A 22,170-nucleotide genomic window follows, 5' to 3' on the forward strand; every position below is an offset into this window, starting at 1 on the left:
TACTGAAGTAATAGGCTGCCTAAGGCACTCTCTATACCAAAAACGCAGGCCTGTGTGAATTTTAAAATAAGATGCACCTATCCTGATCACGTGCAGAGAAAAACAAATAACAACAGAACAGATAAAGGAGAATATTTGAGGATAAACAGAACAAACAAGATTCTGTCTAAGTACTTATGTTAGTAGCTTATGTTTCTTTACAGGTTGTGCAAGTAGAAAATAATAAGAAGTTCCATCTGCCCAGCACTCAAATTTACAGTGTGGCATTTATATATGAAGGAAATACCGTTATGTGTGATATCTGATCATTTTGAGAATCTAAGTAAGAAGACAATGAGGGAACGTTATATATCACCATGTCATTATATATTTGCATTTTAACTTGTTGTTCATGCGAATAGCATGATACAGGTCTAAGGCTTCAAACTACATGCAGCTTTTACAGATGATTATTAAAAGTATTTTTTGCCATATTTCCACAGCAGCTGTAAGCACAACTGCACTGCCACCTCAGTGCCCTGCAAGTGTGAGCCAGCTGTGACAGCTGCACACATCTGGGGAAAAAATCTCATCGCTCATGACTTGTGCTATGAAAAAATCTTTATTTTACTAAAAACAAGAGGCTTACATGTTTATCAGACAATAGAATGGAAATCAGTTAAGCTCTTTGGTAAGAACAATGGATCCAGTGTCAAAAATAAACGATCAGTCAGTGAAATGATGTACGAGTCGAGGGTTCCTAACTGTGAAGCACTGAGTTATTGCAGTAGCATGTAATTTAAAAGAATTTACAACAAATAAATAACGTTATTATGGTGCAACCCTAATTTGTCAAGTTATATGACATATACATCCACTGTGTAATACCCTTAAATCTGACTATATCTGTTCCATCTCAAAGTTTTATTACCAGATGCCAATGTCACCTGTATCATCCATGATGACTGTATCCTGCCCTGTAGCTTCAGACCCACTGGTACTGTGGTAATCCATTGGTACAAGCAGCAGATCCCTGTCCACAGCTACTACTACAACAAAGATCAGTTTGGGCTCCAGAACAAGCACTTCAGTGGAAGGACCTGCTTGTTCAACTCCCACATCCCTCATGGTAATGCCTCCCTGCTCCTCAGGAGGGTGAAAGTTCAAGACAAGGGCAGGTACAAATGCTACACGAGCACACGGAAGGGCAACCAGGAGATGTTTGTTAACTTGGAGGTGAAAGGTCAGTACAGCATTATGTTCAGCAAACATACACACACTTCACTACCTATGTTGGTTTTGGCTTTTGGCACAGATGAGGAGTGGTAAAGAGGAGGTAAGCGTCTCCATTCATAAATTACCCTTCAGACCGTGACAACAAAGTGGAACATTTTGAGCTTTCTTTCCACTACTACCCAGCAGCCTAAATGGCACCGCAGGCTGAAAGAAAACACCAGTGGTTAATTATCAGCTTATTATATAGGAGAGCTTCAAACAAAGGACTTTGTTACTTATATTTTAAAACGGAAAAACTATTAATCACTATATAGTTTACTGGATACCCTTATCTTAAACTATGCTGTCAAATAAAACAAAACTATAATAAATATAGTTATATGAAGGTTATAATGTTTAGTATTGGTCATTTAAACTTAACAGTCATTTAAGGCAATGTTGTTTGTTGTGCTGTCGAATAGTGCTGTGTGACATTTTAAGGACAGTACTTTAGTAGTGTTTCTAACAAATCCTCACAGGAGAATGTGTACTACTCGCTGAGCTCACGTTAGCTGTCTGCCCTACTAACCTACAGTAAAACCACTGAACCGGGACACTGAAGTGCAGCAGAAAAGGAGATTTGTTTTAAACAGCAGCTGTGCCTAAAGGCTTGTACTGTTGAAGAGACACAATACATGTTAGCGCAGAAATGTTCCCTTCAAAACTGTGTCAGAGTAGTTGACAACTGCCACAAACTGAATCATGTCCCCGTTAAATCCTCCTGCATTTGTGTCTTCTCTGCTTTTCCTCCAGCTCTCATCCAGTCAGTAATCATGGAGATGACCCATGAGACAGTCACCTGCTCCTCTCACAACATCTACCCTGTCCCTCAGGTAACATGGGCCACAGATCCTCCATCGGCTCAAGGAGCTCTGGAAAATTCCATCTTCAAAACCACGGACCACAAGGGTCTGTTCACTGTGGAGAGTATACTAAGGACTCTGGGTAATCTCTCCACCCATACGTACTTCTGCTCTTTCATATCAGCTGACAAAACCCAGGTGTGGACTGCCTCTAGGAAGAACCAAGGTGCGTTTTGTTTATGTCATAGAGGAGGATTCTGACAAATAATGCCAGAAATAATGTGTGAAAATTATGTTGCAGAGGGTATAACACAAGAAGAAGGTCAAGCACTGTCCATCCCATGCATCGCTCCACATACCCTCCAGAATTTCTCCCTTACATGGACTTTTGCCATGTCCAGTGAGCCTACAGTTATCTTGAGATACGACAACAGAACCAAACACATCTTTAATCTGTGGGAGGGCCAAGCTGAACTGGACCAGGACCTACTCCTGATGGGAGATGGATCTCTTCTGCTTCACAAACCAGACACTGAAGAACACTCTGGCACATATACCTGCACCTTCTCAGGCCTACAGAGCAGACACATAGTTCAAACCAAAGTAAACATCACTATTGCATCAATAAGTGAGTATTGGTTTGCCCTGTAACTGTGGTGCTGTGGAGATGTGTTATGTGTAACTAGTGTGGGAGAAAAAAAGAAAAAGCTATTGTCTAAATGAAATATACTCTGCAGGTGTTGATGAACAGAGCGTGCAGAGATCATGGTGGAGCACTGCAGCTTCTGTAGCTTTTGTCTTATGCACCATTACTGTAGCTCTCCCTCAGTGTGTAAGACAAAGAGGTATGTGAGATATTTGATCTGATATTTGAAAAAATTCCAATATTCCACTTGCAGATGGATTCAAATAGACAACTGCATGTAATAAATCTGCTTACACTTTTAATCAAATTTGATAATGTCAGTCCTTGCAACATTCATATTGTACTTTTATGTGGTGTTCGCCTTGATCTATATGTGCAAGCAAGCACACTATGTTTATGACACACATTTGTACTTGTTCAAATTCTTAAGTGAGTCAGATTCACTTGTGGAGTTCCAAATACAAGAAATCCCTCTAAGTCTGACACTTATGTACACTAAATCACTAAATCTGGTGTACATAAGATCTGCTTGATAAATAACCACAGTGTGGCACTGTTTGCACTAATGCCTGAACTAAATTTGATAAATATATATATAAAAAAACAACAACTGCAAACTAACAGACAAATGAATGGAAACCAAAATGGCGGAGGTCAAATAAAGCACAAGTACAACTTGGCTTGAGGATTGACAGATTACATCAATCAGAGTGATATTTCAACCATTTCTTTTGTTTCTGGTGCAGCAACGGAAACCAGGAAAGCCTCATATGTGCACAATGGAACAGGACATGTTGAAGATGGACTTCACAAAGATCTAAGCAACATGGCCTCATACACAATCGGACAACACGGTGAAGAATGCAACCAGCAGCACACGCCACAATCTGGAGCAGAGGATGAACTGACGGGCAGCATCACAAAAGCAGCAGAAGACCTGTGTGTGAATTCAGCACCAGATACTTAAGTAGGAGAAGAAAAACTAATTGAACTGCCTGTAAAAATTAAGGATGTGCCTCAACCTGGAGAAAGATGGAGATAAAAACGCTGAGCCTGGGAATTCTTTGCTGTGAACTTAAGCACACATCTTGAATCATGTATCTGGTAATAAAAGAGCAGTGAAGCATAGGCCACCTAGCTGAAAAGAAACCCAGCCACATGTAACAGATGTGTCTGGTATAGTTTATTTAAAGCATTTCACTGTCAGCATACACTACCTACATTTACATACAAAACTTTGATTGAGGTTGTTCTTTACTCCCTGCCTTCAAAATAAAACTGATGTTACATACTGTTGATCCTGTTTGCCGGCTTTGTGCTTGAGTTTTGATTTATTCCATATCTTAGGTATTTAAGACATTCTATTTTTGCATGTCAACACTCACAGAGGTTTTATATACTGTAAGTGTATAGGTAGGGTAAGGTCTAAGGTTATTTCCGAGCACACCATAGGAAGCATGAGCCATGATTTCTTAAATAATGGACAACAAAAGCAGAAAAGGTCTGTGTGGGTATTGACTGACTGATTTGAAATATGAACAAAGTACCAGTGTAGACAGGGACATGATCAAATTGTCTGTACAAACATGTCAAACAACCATATAATTACAAGCTCAGTGGCTTAACAAACATCTTGTTTTAGGGGTTTCAAGTTGACCTTAAGTCAATTTTCGAATTAAACTCAATTGCAATCATTTAGATAAATCCTGAGATGTGGGTCACACTACGGCCCACATCCTGCTAATTAGTTTTTCTTGAGTGACTCCACAGCATGGCTTCAGGACTGGCTCATTCTGTCATCAGTTTTTACATGAACTGCTGAATAAATACACATATTTCAATTGAAAGATGAGTGTTAATATTAGATTTAGATTTGTTTATCTTTATGTTTATGCTTATTTTATTTGATATGGACATCACAGATACATTGACACTGTCCCAGTGGACAGACTAGGTGGTTTGCTTGAGTGTATATAGCAGACATGCTAATTGTCAACACCAGTCCATAGTTGGCTTTTTAAAAAACACAGAATAATCAGCATAAGGAAATAAGACAAAGTTCATTATCATACATGTGAACATTCTATGCTTTAAGCCCTTTGTTGAAAGCGTATGCATCAGTCTCTAGTTTTAAGTAAGTGGGTAGAGTGTTCCATGGTTAACCCCTTTTGCTGAGAAGGCACACTGTCTAAATGATGTTGTGTATCTAGAAACAACACAGTCACCATTGTAGGAGGCTTGTGTGTTTGCTTTGCAATCATTAGTCATTGTATCATGAAAATCAAAGTAACCACTGGATTCAATTTCTGTGCATTTCTTGTTCTAAAGAAAAATCTTTCCTATCAACTTTGCTTTCTTGTAATTGGGTGAGACTTGTCACGCTATGACTCAGACCTCCCAACAAATTACCAGAGATGATCATACACCCAGTCCCACAATCTGACACCAATTTTTCTTCCATCCTTCTCCCCTCTCCTTTTTTTTGTTACTGTTTCCACTCAGAGTTCCTCCACATATGGTTTCAGTCTTTACTTTCAAAAAATGCAAACACACCAAACAGTTTACAGGGAATGTTTCCGTGGTTAAAATCCTACCTTTTTTTGGACAGGAAGTGGCATGACATTCCAAAGCGCTGTGACAATTTCATTTTTGTGCTGGTAATACATTTCAAGTGTTTCTGTTTTCAAATAAGACCCTCCTGAGGGCTTATATGTGTCATTTTTACTTTCCTGAAATTGTAAAGTATGTGAGCACAAGAAAGAGAGGAGAAACAGACACACAGTGTGTGTGTGTGTGTGTGTGTGTGTGCCTTAATGACAAAGACCCCAGTGCTATATCTGGAAGTAATCATCTCATCCAGGCTGCGCTCCACTGTTCCCTCCCCATGATGTAATTGGAGTTTTTTTGCATGATGGTTCAGGCTGGTTTTCGGGGGACTTTTCCAAAAGTTACCTTTCATTTGTTCTTTGGTCTGTTCTAATTACATTTTTGCATATCGTGTTTACTTTATACCAAAGTCTAAATGTGTAACCTTTTCTTTTTGAAACAGGGATGATAAGATCAGTGATCAAATCAATAGGCATGCTCCATGTTGCCGTAGGGGCAAAGCTTCTGACTGTAGGGGGATTTTACTCTTTGCCTGCCTGTTTCGTTGTAAGGGGGAGTGAGTTTGGCCTCCTTTCAGACATAGCAATGGGGCCTCCTCCCGCCCCCACATACTGCTGAAACAACAATCTGAAAGTCAACATTTTTTTTAAGGCTTCGAGCACCAACTCTTGCCTTTTCTTCTATGTAAAAGAACGTGTCATGGGAAGATTCCTCTCTGGGAACTGTTCTCGATGTGAACAAATTGGCCAGTTGACCAGAAACAGCTGGCAGTAGAACTGGTTTGCATGTACAAGCACAGTCACACTCAGCCTGTGTGCCTGAATATGATCTAATGATAACATGATATTGATCGGAGTGGAGTCAGAGGTCAAAATCAGCAAGAGAAAGAACAATAAGATTCTCAGCAGAAGGGACTAAATAGATGGATTCTTCTTGAAAAACTCAAATGCTTTCTTCATTCTTCACCCTGTGTTCCCTCAAATCAGCAGTTCTCTATCTAACCAGAGAGGGGCAGTAACAGAGGCTGATGCAGAATAGTAAACACACACTCTCAGTAGAGAGTTGAGAGAGTGGGAGGGGAGAGGGTCCTCTCTCTGATCCTTTGTCATGGGAAGACTTCACTCTGCTGGTTCTTACAGAGAGAGAGGGAGAGAGAGAGAGAGAACTTCCACACCACCAGACACTTTCCAGAGAACTTCTAACCATGTAACTGGAACAGAAAACAGAGGTTAGTTGATTTTCTTTTATGTAAAAATACATTTGGTCAGCTCCTAGATAGATTTTTTATGCCAACTGCGATGCTCCTGGAAGATCGCGGAAATTGTAGAACTTCGCTTCACATTATAATGTTAATGTTGCTGCAGAAGCTGTTGCAGAGTTTTCCCAAAATGATTGATGTTTAAAACATAAATATGCCCTGATCCTTATCTGACTTTGTTAAGAGGTTTAAAAGCTTTTTCATTAAAGTTTAACTTTTCAGAAAATGTTTTTAAATAAGCTTTTATTAGAAAGTCTTTATCAACATATCTGGCATGTGTGTGGGAATCATGTATAGTACATAATTACAATTGTTACAATATAATTATTTAAGCAAAGAAGTCAACTGTTGAGATTTTTCAAAAGCGGGTAGCTGTTCTTTCCAAACATCTGAGAATGTCTTTTTCATAGCATGGAAATCAAAACAGCTTTTTGTCTAGAGTGAAAATGAAAGGCAACAGTTTGGGCCTTATGCATTGTGAAAGTATTTATCTCCACAATGTTACCACACATTAGATGAAAGCCAGCTTATCAGGAGTCATTCCTCTAACTGTTTACATGTCAGTGTATGTTTATAATCAGCACCTCCCTGCTGACCTGTAGTCTGGGTGATGCAGTAAGAAAAACTCCTGCCTGCTCTTGACTGGCTGGGTTTTTCCCCCCTTCTTTTTTTCTGGAGGTCTGGAGAATGAACTCATGCTGATTGATTGTGTGACTGTGTAAAAGGATACCCTGCTTCCTGTAGGCCCTCTCTCCAGACAGCAGCACCAGAGATTCTTGGATCAGCCATCTATGTCTGTGAGTGTATGAGTGTGCGTGCGTGTCTGTGGATTCAGGAAACAGTCACGTCTGAATTTTAAAAGCCCTCTTTCGTATCCTCGTTCACTGTGGTTTTTTGTAAGGTACGAGCTGGAGTCCTGGGATCTGAAGGCAAAGGTCTTTGTTTCGTCTGATGTATTTATTTCTCTTAGTCTTTCTCTTTTGTAAAATTAGACATCACAGTTTTCATTATCCTCTACTGATTTAAACATTTATTCGACAAAATGTCAAATTGTGAATCATTCTAAAGTCGTCAGGCCCAAAATTAAATAAGGTTAAAAAAGGTTTTAATCCATTACAATTAAATGAATCAATGTTCAGTCGATGGTTTATGCAGCCTGAACTTTTAACTGCGGCTGCTGCCTCAGTGAGTCTGGGTCTCTGAGGGAATACTTTCAAGGACTGGCCATGAGTCTGGGGCTAAAACGTTTTACATTTTAGGACTGAGGTGCAGACTGCTGCGTTTCACTCTTTGGTTTTATTGGTAGCACAGGGCCATGCATAAACTCTTTCCTCTGGGTCTGTTTTAATACTCAGTCTTCTTTAGGAATTTTTTTTCTTTCCCTTAAAATATGCACATCTGAATTATGCGCTTGAATTGAGGCATTGTTGTGTGGTTATTAAAGGACCACATACTAAGTCTTTTTTTAATCATGTCTAGCTTGAACTATGCTGTTGCTTCATGTTCCAATGGCGGTAATATGTGTGTGCAATATTCATTTGTATTCCTTTAAAAAAGTTTATCATCATGAATCAGTTATAAGAGCTGAAGTTACTATTTTTACAGGCTTGAGAGTTTCAGACTGCTTCTTTTCCTTTACTTTCAACTCAGGGAACAAATTGCAGAGGGCCTGGCTTAATCCTGCATCCTCAGAGTAAATCAGCAAAAGGACGTCAGTGAGATGAACAGCATGCTTCCTCAAAGGAGTGCTGTAGCCACGCTGGGCTACAGTTCAGGTGAGACAACATTTGATTTTGTACTTGGATGAATCCTTGGTCACTTTAACGTTGCATTCTCTTCACTTTTGGGAGCTTCTGATACCCCCCGTGTCAAACAGACCCAGGGCATATTTAGGGTTTTAAAAACAATTCTAAAATAAATCTGAAACCCAGCCCTGAAACCTTCAGATGAAGGTGACGGTCGCAAGGAAACACTCCCTTTCAACAGGAAGAAACCTTGAGCAGAACCCAGCTCAAGGTTTCTGCCTAAGGCCAGCTGGGCAGAATCAGAAAAGAGAGAAGAGAACAGCAGCACATATATGTTTAATGACTGCAATCAGTCTCTACTACAAAATAATACGCAAAGGAGGAGCAATTACTTTTTTGACATTTAGTCGATGTCTCATGTCTTGATCTGTAGACATAGGACAAGGATAAGGATGCTAAAGTAGACATGCAGATGCATGATGTCCATCTTTTTCCACTGGTCACTAAAATCTCAAGATTCCATCATTTAACAGTGACAGTACATTACAGTATATGCTTCACAACTAAAATTTGATTACAAATTTATTTAATCTCCTGTTTTCTAGAACAGAGTCAGCTTAATGACTATTAACAGGAATAGCATCATGCAAATCTGTCATTATTAGCGCATTTTTCGATATTGAGAGGGCTTCTGGATTTTAGTTGTTAAAGCTGGACATGCAGCATATCTAGTTGTCTTTCCTGTTCTGCTCAGTATTTTCCTCTACACAGACGTAGCTTATGTTTGTCTTTCACAATTGAAATTTAAATGGGATAGCAAACGTCATCATTTATTAGTATAACTTTGGAGTCCCACAATTAAACTAAATTAAGACAAAAACCTACATTAGTAAAGGAGACGTGTGTGTATTCAGTATCCAGTCAACCATGACTCAGGGCACCGTCCTCACTCACTGCTTGCTTAGAGATATTTGAGGATTTGTCTTGCAGTCGAGACGATGATGTATTCTGGCTTGTCTTGGTCCACCAGAATTCTTCCATTTTTAGAAGAAACTTAACCACTGATTGAGCCAATATTTGTACTGGGCTCAGAAGTGTACCAGCGTACATTCTTTGGCTCTAGACCCCACCCCCCACCCCACTCAGCATATGTTGGATAGTTGAGCTACTACTTATTACATTAGAGAAGTTACATGAAACCTGACTGTTTTGTTGTGCGTGAAAAGATAGGATTTCATGGTTTCTTAATTTTCTCTTTGCTACAGACTGTGTGAAGGCTGAGCACAGCAGCAGTGGCTCAGTGGGAGGGACGCTGCTGAGGGGCTCGCGTTCTAAGGCAGAGCTACAGGAACTGATGGAGACACTGCAGCGCAGGAAGAGTGCTTTGGAGGCCAGCTTGAGAGCAGCAGAGTGCAACCGAAAGTATCTCAACGTGCCTTCACCTGTTGGAACCCAGTCCTCAAGGCCGTTGTCAATCCTCAGTAACACTGAGCGCCCTCCAACTGCCCCTCGCAACTTCTCTTTTATGACCAGCAGCAGTGTCCCTCCGTCACCTCGGCAAGGCGAACGCCAGCTTAGCAAAAATGGCTTGCTCCGTCATTCCCACTTTCATCACCAGTCACAAGACAGTCTATTTCTCTCGAATGCTGCAGATGGAAGCTCTGTGCTCTCTTCCTATGGGGAACCCATACCTTGTTCTCCCAGGGTCAAAAGTGGAGCTGCCAGTATGCCGTCCAGCCCTCGAATGGGCCGCAGGCTCTACTCTCAGGGCAAAGCTGGAGGAGAGTCACGACAGAGGAAATACTCCACTGGCTCACTCAACAACCTGGGCACACACAGCCGTTCACTGCCACGGCTTCACAACGCAGCAGAACCCCCTGTTCTGTCACTACCATCACGCCATTCAATGGGTTCCCACAGAGGAGTAGTCTCAGCAGGACAGCGTCGCAGTCTCTCCTCCTTAGAGCAGCCACCAGATGTGACAGTGCCAGCCAGCATGCCTAGCACACCCAGGAGGGCCAGTCTGGCCTCTCTGGGCTCTCTGGGTGTTGACATTGATGGAGCAGGCTTAGATCTGAGCTTTGGAGAGAGGAGGTTGTCCTTTGGAAAGGGTGGGTTGAGTCCAGGACAGAGAGTAGGCAGCATCACTTCTTTGAATGGTAAAGAGGAGCTGAGAGATTACCACCAGCACCAAAGAGATGAGAGACTCAGGGAGCAGAAAGTGCAGAGACTGGTAAGCCTCTTTGTGACCCCAGTTTGTCCACTTTTATATCACGGTTTATTAACAGACTGTTTGAAAACAGTTTAACTATTTAAATAATCAGTAATGAATTACTGTCTGCAGGAATGCCAGCGTCTGGAGACCATCTTAAACCTGTGCACCGAGCTGGGCCAGGTAGCAAGAGAGCCAGCAGGCTCAGCTGTTACTGACCTGCAGAAGATCAATAAGGAGTTGGAGAAGCTGCAAGTGTCAGATGATGAGTCAGTGTTCTCTGACTCCCCCAGCAGCACTGCTCATGAGAGCTGCTTTGGGGCCAAAGCCAGAGACTTACAGCTCTCTGAGGAACAGCAGGGCAACCAGCGTCAGCAAAGTAGCTACAGAGAGGCTAGATCGCTCTCACCAGCTATCAACCTGAACAGCAGTACCCCATCACCCTCTACACAACATAGAGCCAAAGTAAGTTACATCAATCTCATACCATTTGACAATCACAGAAGAGTGAAACTTAAAAAACAAATAAACAAAAAAAAAAAACACATCATTTGTCATTAACCTTGCTAAATTTGCCTACTCCATTGTCTTTTTGCATTACTAACTTTATGTTTTGCAAATGTTTGCTAATGTTGGTAACGTTTAAACTTTTCAAAGTTGCTTTAACTGACTTCAGTACTAAGGATGGCAATATCCAGTGGGATATTTAAGATTTGTTTGAATAGAACTTCAGCTGTACTTAGACTAAGAGAGAGCAGTGAAAGTAAAACATGATGAATTTGTTGTTGAGATAAAATGCTGCAGTCAGCTGTTGATGGGCCCTTCTTTTTCCCAGCGCACATTTTCTTGTCATAGCAGAAGAGGCACAGGTGTTGCTGATAACAGTAACAAAATTCAAGTTGTCCTATAATTTTATGACATTAACTCCAAAATCAAACACCATGTTTTTGTGTGTTCTTATATACGTTATGTTATTATAGTGGCCCCAAGATGGAATACCAAAGAGTATCAATACATTGTACACCTCCTGCCGCCTTCAACTGGAAGGTGTGAACTTGTGGTTACGCTGTGAGAAGTGGTGTACACCAAAAATCAACTTTGAGTTTGAGAAGCCGCAAGTATGCACCATTGATATGGAATATGCTCATAAACACAGTAACAAAAGGCAGCATATGAAGCTAGTTTTTTTTTTCTGTACCCTGTTACGGAATGAGTCAATTTAAAAGACCACACCATAGTGAGTGACTAATGGGTGACACGCCAGTCCTGTGGAATGCAATTAGACAGACTGGGGTTATTTTGTGTATCTTTGTTTGTATACCTATTGAAATAACTGAGAATTTCTTTCCATTTCTAGTTAATTTGTGTCTCCTGGTGCATATTTCCACAGATATCCATTTAAAACCTGGTAGCAATTACAAAGTTTCCAGAGAAAAGATAAAGTCATACAATGCGCATACAACAAAACTAAAGCTATCCCACTTACTCAGAAGTTCAGTAAGTATGTGCTGTTAGCTGTTTGTACGTTTCCTGTTTATGTGGGTTGTTCAGACAGATAAACTGAGAAATCATAGTTGCAAGACATCCTTGTAAGAACAATCACATCCTACATTAATGAGCCTGATTAAGAAATACAAAACGCAACAAATATATCGCACACTGATTTTAGCTGGCAGACAGGCCAGCTCCTCCAGGCCTGGTTTTTTACCATTCCAGAGCTATAACTTGTCAACGTTGTGCCTGGTTTTAATGAAGAGGTCCTCGTTTTGTTGCAGCACTCACTGAAACTCTTCAAGGAGGAAGGAACAGGAAATGGCTTTATCCCACGGAGAATTATTGTGTGCACGTGTGTGTGTGCATGTGGGAGTGTGTAAGTGTAGGAATGCTAGTGTATATGCAAAGACATGCACTTTTCCAGATGTGTTGAACTTTAAACCCAGGCTAAGGCTAAACCTAAGACCCTGTAAAAGGACAATGTAATTAACAGGTAAACCAAAAATTCAGTGTTTTTTTTTCTTTTTTCAAAACTATCATTTATAAAAGTAGAGGCCAATTTGAGAGCATCATTTCTACAATCTCTCAGTTGCGACAGAGGTTTACAGACTCCAAATACCCTCTGCTTACATTCCTCAGACCAGTGTGTGAGCAGAACGAAGGAATGCTCACAACCCATCTAGCAGACTATATAGGATTTATAGTCTGCTAGATGGGTCACTGACCAAATTAGCCTCTGATGACAAATAGAAATCCACCTAGCTTCTTTATGGCAGAATATCTGATATTTCAAGTTCTCTTTAATATACCAACACTTGGATATGAATGAAGACGGGGCAATATATGGGAGTGCTTTGGCGTGACTTGCACTGGAGTGCAGCGATAGAGATTTCCATTACACCAAGTGGAAAAGAATCCTTTCCCTGTTGTCAGTGATCCAGCTTCGGATGAATTAATGCAGCAGCTGCTGTGATCCAGTTCAGTAAAAGCCGATTCTAATTACACCATAAAAAAGTAATTTCTTGTGTTATGTAAACTCTATAATGTTTGAATATTGTCTTTCTGCCCAAAAAACAGGCCAATTACTATTCGCTGAATGTATGTATTCACAACATTTAAAGTCTTCTGCAGAGCCAAGCATTTATATGCATTCCTGGTGTCATTATAGGCCTTGGAGAGTGTGCAGCTGAAACAGGAAGTAACGCATATAGAGGAAGAAAGAATTCAAGTTCTGAACAACATAGAAGAGCTGGAACAAAAGATTAAGGACCTGGACAACCAGATGGAGGAGTCTCTTCGAGAGGTATGCAGCACAGTGCAGTATACACTGATCAGGCATAACATTATGACCACCTTCCTAATATTGTGTAGGTCTCCCTTGTGCCTTCAAAACTGTTCTGACTGATCAGAGAATGGACATGGGCCTTCTGAGGGTGTCCTGTGGTGTCCAGCAACAGAATGTTGTTAGTGGGGGGCCTTTGGGTTCTATGGGCTGAGGGGAGGGGTCTCTGTGGATTATCCCACAGATACTTTATCAGTTTGGGATCTAGTGAATTTGAAGGCCAGGTCAACACCTTGTGCCGTTGCTTTATGTTTTTATTTTTTTTTTAGTTGTTGATAAACAGTTTTGTCTTGTAAGGCTGCTGCCATCAAGGAGTATCATTGCTATGGGTTGGGAGTGCTTTGACTGGTCTAGGTGGGTGGTACATCTCTAAGTATCCACATGAATACCACGTCAAAAAGTTTCCCAGCAGAACACTGACTTGTCACAAGATGGTCAATACTATTAACCTTTCCTGTCCAATGTTGTGGCTGATTGGTGTATAAACACAACTGACACCTGAACAGTTTGATAGTTTTCATTCTCACCTGGTGTGAGATAAACTGATGACTTCTTGATAAGTTGCAGAAACCCAGATCCAACTCTATCTCATTGAAGCCCATCACAGACAAAGCTGATGAGGAAAGCTGCTGAATGTGTTGGTGCTGATTAAGGAGATCATTAGGAATCAGAGGTGAATGAAGTGAATTAAAATCACTCCACAGGCAGGTTTTACTAAGTTGTGCTATGATTTCCGGCAGATGGAGGTGGAGTGTGCACTGCTGGAAGGAGAACAAGAGTCTGAGATGGTGCAGCTGCAGAAGGAAAAGGAGCTACTGGATGAACTCAAAGGAAAAATTCATAACATTGAGAAGACGAGCGATGCAGACAAGTCGCAGGTAAGACACAAACAACATAAGATAATCCCTTATTCATCCTAACAGTCAGAAATGGGGTTTGGTTCATAATCTAAATTGAGTTTGCATCTTTTCTAGTTTGTCCTTGAATTCAGAAAACAGCAGGCAGAGGTGAATAGTATAGGCGCAGCTAGTGTCAAGGGCAGTTATTGTGGGACAATCTTTCAAATTTATTATTTTTTTTAATTGTCACCGCCCTCTTTCTCTAGCTTATTAGTAAGAATGTAAAACACCGTTCCTAAAAAATTACATGTTACATTTCCTTTAAAACTAAAAGCAAGCGTGTTTCAAACTGTAAATGCTTCAAGAGTGACAAAATAAGGGCTACACAGCAAACTGAAAGACCCTCACCAACTGTACATTTATGCAACACAAAGAGCTAAAATTTGGAGCCATCTACAAACAAACTAATATAAGAAATGTGGATTTCTGTATCTAGACCTGCTAGCTGACGTATTCTCCTAATCAGGCAGCAAGTTAAAGCACCTGCAGTGGACAATAAATGGTGATTAGGTCTCTGTTATCCAGAATGAGCTCATGTTGCACCAAGAAGAAAAAACATGAATTTATTACCTTCACTGTCAGGTATTCTTATTACCTATTAGTTTCTTTTGTGCTTTTTTAATGTTCTTAACCTTGTTCTTTCTAATCCTGGGTCTGTTTCTTTACTTCCTGTCTCACATTCACAGCTTCTTCTTTTCTCTTGTACTGTATTACCTTAGAGCCACATTTGGGAAGAGGTCCAATAATTACCGTGTGTTACAAAAATGTGAGCAAATCCTTTCATTTTGGCAGGAAACTAACGTCAGATAAAACATACCATCCCTGGAACACTTCTCAAATGCTTCTATTTTATATTTCTGTGAAGCAGACTGTACCACATTAAAAAAAAAGGTAAACAGAGAACTCCTTTTTTTATTTGCATACTTTTAATGTGCCGTAATTTGGGTGTGTCTTTGATGTCTCTCAGAAAGCAGGGGAAGAGCCAAAAAGTATGGAGGATTTTGAGTTTCAGAAGCTGGAAAGAGAAATTAAGCAGGATGAGGAAAAAGAGAATCAGAGCCAGGAGCTGCTGCGAGAGATCGCAGAGTGCCAGCGGCTTACTGTCACCCGCAAGGTGAGGTTTTCTGAGTGTGCCTTTGGCTCCCAGTGCATGTGTAACACCACTTTTAGTGCTGGCTTGGCATCACTCTCACACGTGCCAGAAGTATCTACAGTACAAATACCACTGTGGTTATTTTTAGAGCACTGTAACAGAATGAATTTCAACAAGGTACAGAAAACATTTTGACAGCATTTTAAGTGTGTGCCTTTTTATAGCTCAGCTTAGATATTCATTTGGACACTTCAGGGACATGCACAGAAAATTAATTCGATATGTATAGTATAAATCCTAATTCTATTCACTGATACATGTTTTATTAAAGGCTTAAGTTATCTTACACAAAAATGTTACAGGAATGGAATATATTTGGTTAACAATAAAAAGAGAAGAACAGGAATACTCAACTGAACTCAGTTGTTCATACAAAAACCAAAATTGAGAACATGTATTACACTAACTTGTCTTAGTTTTTTTTTTTGTCTTTATTTCAATTGTGGTTTGTGTCATTAATCTTACTGCAGGTTATGCATGAAAATAAAGCTGCACAATTATGAGATTTGCAGCACAAAGCATGAACTAATTGCAGGAATTCCACAATGGTAAGCATGTGACACCTAATCTAACAAATGAATAGTTTTTGTTTTTTTTCTCAGTTCAGTGTGAAGTGAGGGAGGGGACGATATTAGATTTATGTGTGAAGAAGATGTCATACACAAAAATATTTCTTATTTCCTTATTAGATTAAACCTTGAAATTACAGTTTTGTTCACTCTGCCACTGCTTAAAAATACATATCTCTGCTGTATCTAACTTGACACATTTATTTTGCCTTGCACATTATCAAAATTGACCAATAGCACTGTTTATTTCTCATAGGAAAGACTCATGACACTGAAGAAACAGTCCTCACAGATCACTCTACAGGCTCAGCAAGAACGAGAGAATTTCCAAAAAGAGAAAAACAATTTGCTCATTATGCTTCAAAAGGTAACAGAGCTATCTGCATTCTGATATTTAAAAATATTTAATTTTGTTCATATAAAGAGTGTCTGATGTCTGCAGGAGAGAGAGAAACTAGTGTCGCTGGAAGGAAAGTATGCAGAGCTGTCTGAGGGGCAAACCTTTACTAACAACCCTGTCACCATAAAAGAGGTAGGAGTCAGTAGCAGTGAGAGTCATTCAGTCATACTTTACATATTCACCAAGAGAGTTCCCGTTAGACTGTAGAGTTCATCGTTTTGAATGGCCACACTCTGAGCACATGTGTCTTCTGATTTCTGGGATGACTGCAGCACTTGCATTCCCTGAAAGAAAAACGGAGAAGCAGCAAAGAAAACTCTTCCCACCCCAGTGACGGCCTGTCCCATAAGAGGAGTCAGCAGCTCCTCACCTCGTATGGCAGATCTCTGGGACGCACGCTTCCTCCAAAGGTCATTACTCTTTATTCAAAAAGGATCTGATGCCACATTAAAAGAGGGGGAGGGATAATGCTTTTGATAGAAAGCAATGGGATGGCCTTTTCTTATAATTTGTGGGTCTATTAACACACTAGAAAAAAGTAATCTTGTTCAAAAACAATAGCTGTATGGTATGAAGGTAACCTGTTAAGAGAAATACACAGTTTTTTCTGTTATAACTACTATTTCTTTTATATAATTGATGCTCTAAAGTCACTACTTGTTTCACATTCTGTTTTGCGTAAGAGGGAATTTCATTGCCTTGTATCTAAAAAACATTTTGCCCTTTGGGAATGACTCACCCACACAAGAATTCTTAGTGTCAGTCTGGCGTGCAACACCCCTCCAGCTCATGACGGTTGCAGAACCTGGTTCTGAACAGCGTACTGTTTGTGCTGTTGTCTCTTTCCCAGGCTCACCTGCCTTTGTCCCAAAGCTCCAGCTGTGGCAGTGTCATCCCACAAAGTTTCACGTTCTCCCTTCGGGAGATGAACACCCGCCGCCTGCCCAAGAGTGAGTCAGAGTACCAAACTTTCGCATCTTGTCTGCATTAAATTGAGTGACGGTGGAAGTAGCGTGAGTAGCTTTGAACCTCAGGCGGTGTCCATATTTCAATGCCGGAAAAGCTGTAGTGATGGAATTATCTATGGTTCTGTACACAGGAACCTATTTAGACTAAATTTGATACCATGGTCTAAAGCCCATATTTGGCCCGCGCCTTGACAATTGTATATTTTTTTCCCACCGTCAGCGCTCTGAACTATGAAATACTACTTATTGGTGCAGTTCCACTCCTGACCTAAGAATGCCATTGTTATACATTGATGGTAGTGTGGCGCTGTTGAGCTCCTGCCAGCTCAAATCCTGTGAGATGAAGAAGACCAGCAGCGAGCGAATGCGGATGGGATGTTAAGCAGTGACGAAAATCCAAAAATCGCTTGGAAAACGATTATGTTTTGTCCTATTTTGCTTTGCTTATTTCACAAAATATCTTGTATTTTAAGACATAGACCCAAGGCCTAGTAATAATCCATGCCTGTCTTCAAATATTTCAGAGGGCTTTAATTATTTTTCTTTTCTTCTCTCTTTCGTGATAGTGTTTGTTTTGCACATGCATGCCCATATTTGACTTAATGTACTGCAAAATTGACATTTTGGCCCACAACCTTGCCCCCAGGTCCAATTTTGGAACAATTTGGGCACCCCACCCCTGGTCTAAAGGTTTGTCTTGCCAGAAGTTTGTAACATTGTGCAAGATTGGAATTTGACCTGTTTGAACTGTATGCTGGAAAAATGGAGGATTTAATACTGAAAAAAGGTGATCCTTAATCCCTGATGTGTGACCTATATGTGTTCCATTTCATAGGTCCAATGTGAAATATCTTTAGATTGGAATGTTTGTAAATATTAAAACATATGACAGACAAACAGGAAGTATAACATGGAATTGTCTTGGAGCAATAATACATGTTTTGCATTCTTGCAAAATGCAAACCAGAAAAATTACACAGCTTCATACAGTAACCTGAAATTCAATATTTTAATCTGGGCTATTACATCTAAACAACAGTCCCATTGTGTCGACTCATATTAATGCCCTTTTCTTTCTCTAGATAGCTGGATCGCTGTTATCACTATAATTATTATTATTATTATTATTATTATTATTATTATTACAAATTATCATTAAAATATGCTGTATTGTTTTGGCCAGCTAGTTAATTAAATATGGCTTTGTTCTTGTGATTTGGTACTGGAACATTAGATCACTCATGCTGAGAGTCCTTCTTGTTTGTAATTGTAATATTCTCCTCTGTCAGCAGGTAACAGCCATGCACACATGAATGAAGACAGGCAGAGACAAAGTGATTTTTGCAGCAGAATGGTGTCCGAGCCCAACATGTTCATGGAGTCTATGTTCTCATACCCGGACAACAGCCAGGCCTCAGACACCGTCAGTGTGGACAGCTCTGACAGCCTGGAGACCAGCTTCTCTGCCTGCTCTCCAGACAACATCTCCAGGTTAGAGAGGAACAACGGTGACAAACAGATGAGATATCCATTTCATGAGTTTTGCAGAACAGGAAAAAGAGTGGTTGTACTTTTACAAATGCAATTTAAAAGGGGCAGAAGGTGTTTGTTTTTTTGGACAGAGCTGTTTGATGAGGCCGTAATGTTCTCTGTCACATGTGAGATTACATACTCAACCAACTGCTGTGTCTTCCTCCCTTTTTCCATTATTTGAACAGCGCCAGTACATCCAACATGGCGAAGATTGAGGAGATGGAGCGCTTACTCCGAGAGGCACAGGCTGAGAAACAAAGACTCCTTGAGCATCGTGTAATGAGCCAAACCTAAACAAATTTTTCTGCACATATGGCTCTGTGGGTCTGACAGTGGATGTAATTCACATGTGCAGGAGCGAGAGATGGAGATGCGTAGGCAGGCTCTGGAGGATGAGAGAAGAAGAAGGGAGGAACTGGAGAAACGCCTGCAGGAGGAGACAAGTAGAAGACAGAAACTTGTAGAGAGAGAAGTGAAGCTCAGAGAGAAACAGAGATCCCAGGTATTTGAACTCATGACAACTGTGATGGTTTATCGTCCCTGTTAAATTTGTGTAAATAAACAGAGTACAAAAACATTTACATCTTTCTTTTCATTTCATTGCCTTTTCCATAGTCCCGGCTGCTGACTCGCTACCTCCCTGTCAGGAAAGATGACTTTGATCTTCATGGCCATATCGAAGCAGCTGGACACAACCCAGATGCCTGCTTCCACCTGGCCATCACTGATAAAACCTGTCGAGGATTCCTGGTCAAAATGGGAGGCAAAATCAAGACATGGAAGAAACGCTGGTTTGTGTTTGACCAGAATCGCAGGACCCTCACATATTATGCAGGTGAGTTTTTCCTTCTCTCGGTGTGTGTGCAGCTTTGCGTGTGAGACAAAGCAACTGCAACAGTGAGGTCACTTTGAAGAATATGCCAGAATAGTCTGGATTCTGCAAAAGAGCTTTGATCAGAGCTCTGTTTATATTCTCCACTGCAGACAAGCATGAGACCAAGATGAAAGGCGTCATTTATTTCCAAGCCATAGAGGAGGTGTACTATGACCATTTAAAGAATGCACACAAAGTAAGTTCATGGGCTTGTGTGTCTTTTAACATGCGCCTCAACTTTTTACATTTGTACATTAGTTTGTCCTCTGATTTTCTTCCTCCCACACTATATGTCTTGATCCTGCTTTTCTCTCAATTACTCAAAAATATTTTTCGTTTTTTTTTCCCCCCTCTAAATTACACTCCTTCTCACACAAGAGCCCCAACCCCTCGCTGACCTTCAGTGTGAAGACCCATGATCGTGTGTACTACATGGTGGCTCCTTCTCCTGAAGCCATGCGTATCTGGATGGATGTTATTGTAACGGGTGCTGAAGGACACATGCATTTCATGGTGTAACAGCAAACACACATACACATGTCATGTAGGGCTCACATGGATCAGGTCAACAAAGATTAGCCTCTGTTTACATTTGTAACATAATCACATAATTTGTGACATGTGCTAAATGCACACTATACCTGTGTAATGTAATCGTGTATGAAGAGATTCAAAAATAGATATACAAACTTCAAAATTAAGCTATTTAATGGTTTTAGTTTCCTTGTCCTAATATAAAATCTCTGCCCTGAACATCCTCTTCCTGTCATGTGTGGCTGTGTTCTGTGAAAACTGAATCAGGGAAGATTCTATCTTAGTATCTGCTGTTTTCTAACCTGCGATACAGACTGGTGATGCTTCTCTCAAACAGAATATGTGTCTTGTAGCTTTTTACAAACTCTAGTTTCTTATAATTTACCAATTTGACATGCCCAGTTCTTTTTCTATGCCTTATCTTCTTCTGTCCTCTCTGCTTCCAGTTGGACTGCATCTTTTCAGTCTTTCTTTATCTCACTAAAATGTATTTCCTCTGAATGTAATTATGACTGCCATTTTCCCCTGATGAGATAATCTCTTTACTGGTCCCCCCCCCCCATTTTTTTTTAGTGTAACTGAGATTTTACATTTCAGTATTTTCACCAACTGTTCATAATATTCAAATGAAAGTAGTTCTTTCGAGTCTATATCATTTAATTGAATTTGATTGCTGCTGCCAGGCTACCAGCATAAGCTGATATTGTCTGCTTACCTAAAGTAGGGCTGAATGGCTGTATTCCTTCAAAATAGATACATTTCTATTTCCGTCACTTTCATTGAAGGGAATTTTAATTTTCCTCGCACATGCTTGTTTAATTTCTGAAGGGAAGTTATTACGACACTTTTTTATGTTTATTATGATGGATTTCAAACTGTTCTGTTCATAGAACGATAAAATAGCCCAGATAAAACACAGCCTGCGTTTCATGCCGACCACTGTGCAGCTAGCTCCCTCTGTCTGTGGTGGACTGCAGGTCTGATCGGATGATGCCATGTTGTGCAGTACTGATGCTGTGCAGTACCTACCGCATAACCCATGTTCTACAACACTAAACCATTTCATTATGTGTTTTCACCAGCAGAGGTCCTCAGTGCACAGTGAATGCACTGGAATGACGTAATGCTGTCTGTTTGGCACATACGGGCTTACACTATATACTGATCAGGCATAACATTATGACCACAGACAGGAGAAAAACAGTTTAGGAACAACAAAAAAGATGAAGAACAGCACAAGGTGTTGACCTGGCCTCCAACTTCATTAGATGCCAAACTGATCACGTATTTCAAGAATCTGTGGGATGATCCACAGAGGCCCATAGGTACAGAGGACCCAAAGGCCCCAGCTAACAACATTCTGTTGTCAGACACCACAGGACACCCTCAGAAGACCCATGTCCATTCTCTGATGAATCACAACTCTTTTGGAGTAACAAGGGAGACCTACATAGGAATTTGGTTGTTATATTATGATTTATCGCTGTATAAATGAAAATAGACTCTACATTAAGTGTCACATTTTTGTTTCTTGACTTTTCAAATGTGTGCATTTGTAAGCACATGCATATTAAGTATTTGCTTTTGAAAGAAAAAAATCTAAACATGTTTATAGTCTTGAAAACTTAATAATTTTTATAATTATTTTTTAAATCTGTTTTACTACATGGATTTGCGTATTCTTTTCACCACTTGAATGTATCTGATGAAAGGCCACATCAACACCAAGTGACTGTTGGTTTAGAGACAGCAGGGCTCGCTGCATAGCCTTCGCTGGCTGAGTATCGGTGCAGATCAGGCTGCAGAGCTGACAGTGTTACAGATGAGTAGGTGCCTTTGCAAGATGCCACTCAGTGAGCTGTTTGTCAGGTCAACATCT

The 22,170-nt window shown here is 40.4% G+C and overlaps 1 protein-coding gene across 4 annotated transcripts; it reads left to right on the forward strand.

Moving 5' to 3' along the window:
- Positions 1–6,386: 6,386 nt before the first annotated feature.
- phldb2a (pleckstrin homology-like domain, family B, member 2a) lies at positions 6,387–21,574 on the forward strand. Of its 4 annotated transcripts, none has more exons than XM_047608086.1 (18): positions 6,406–6,538; positions 7,247–7,365; positions 8,219–8,343; positions 9,579–10,546; positions 10,658–10,990; positions 13,188–13,322; positions 14,102–14,239; positions 15,228–15,374; positions 16,239–16,349; positions 16,425–16,514; positions 16,655–16,792; positions 17,233–17,332; positions 18,640–18,841; positions 19,069–19,159; positions 19,239–19,385; positions 19,499–19,718; positions 19,868–19,953; positions 20,136–21,574. In XM_047608086.1, the coding sequence occupies exons 3-18, from the start codon at positions 8,289–8,291 to the stop codon at positions 20,274–20,276; spliced, it is 3,102 nt and encodes a 1,033-aa protein (XP_047464042.1). In that variant the 5' UTR covers positions 6,406–6,538; positions 7,247–7,365; positions 8,219–8,288; the 3' UTR covers positions 20,277–21,574. The 4 variants fall into 4 exon arrangements, with proteins under 4 accessions (XP_047464040.1, XP_047464044.1, XP_047464042.1 ...); XM_047608087.1 differs by having other exon boundaries at positions 7,313–7,365; XM_047608084.1 differs by lacking the exon at positions 7,247–7,365 and having other exon boundaries at positions 6,387–6,538.
- Positions 21,575–22,170: the final 596 nt, after the last annotated feature.

The sequence above is a fragment of the Mugil cephalus genome, chromosome 15 (genome assembly GCF_022458985.1).
Source record: "Mugil cephalus isolate CIBA_MC_2020 chromosome 15, CIBA_Mcephalus_1.1, whole genome shotgun sequence".
Classification (NCBI taxonomy): domain Eukaryota; kingdom Metazoa; phylum Chordata; class Actinopteri; order Mugiliformes; family Mugilidae; genus Mugil; species Mugil cephalus.

Bases quoted from the DNA above. Each gene is read 5' to 3' on its own strand.
- phldb2a (XM_047608084.1), top strand. From the start codon at position 8,289: ATGAACAGCATGCTTCCTCAAAGGAGTGCTGTAGCCACGCTGGGCTAC. The intron at 8,344-9,578 runs GTGAGACAACAT...TCTTTGCTACAG, and splicing joins CACGCTGGGCTACAGTTCAG to ACTGTGTGAAGGCTGAGCAC. The intron at 10,991-13,187 runs GTAAGTTACATC...GTGTCATTATAG, and splicing joins CTACACAACATAGAGCCAAA to GCCTTGGAGAGTGTGCAGCT.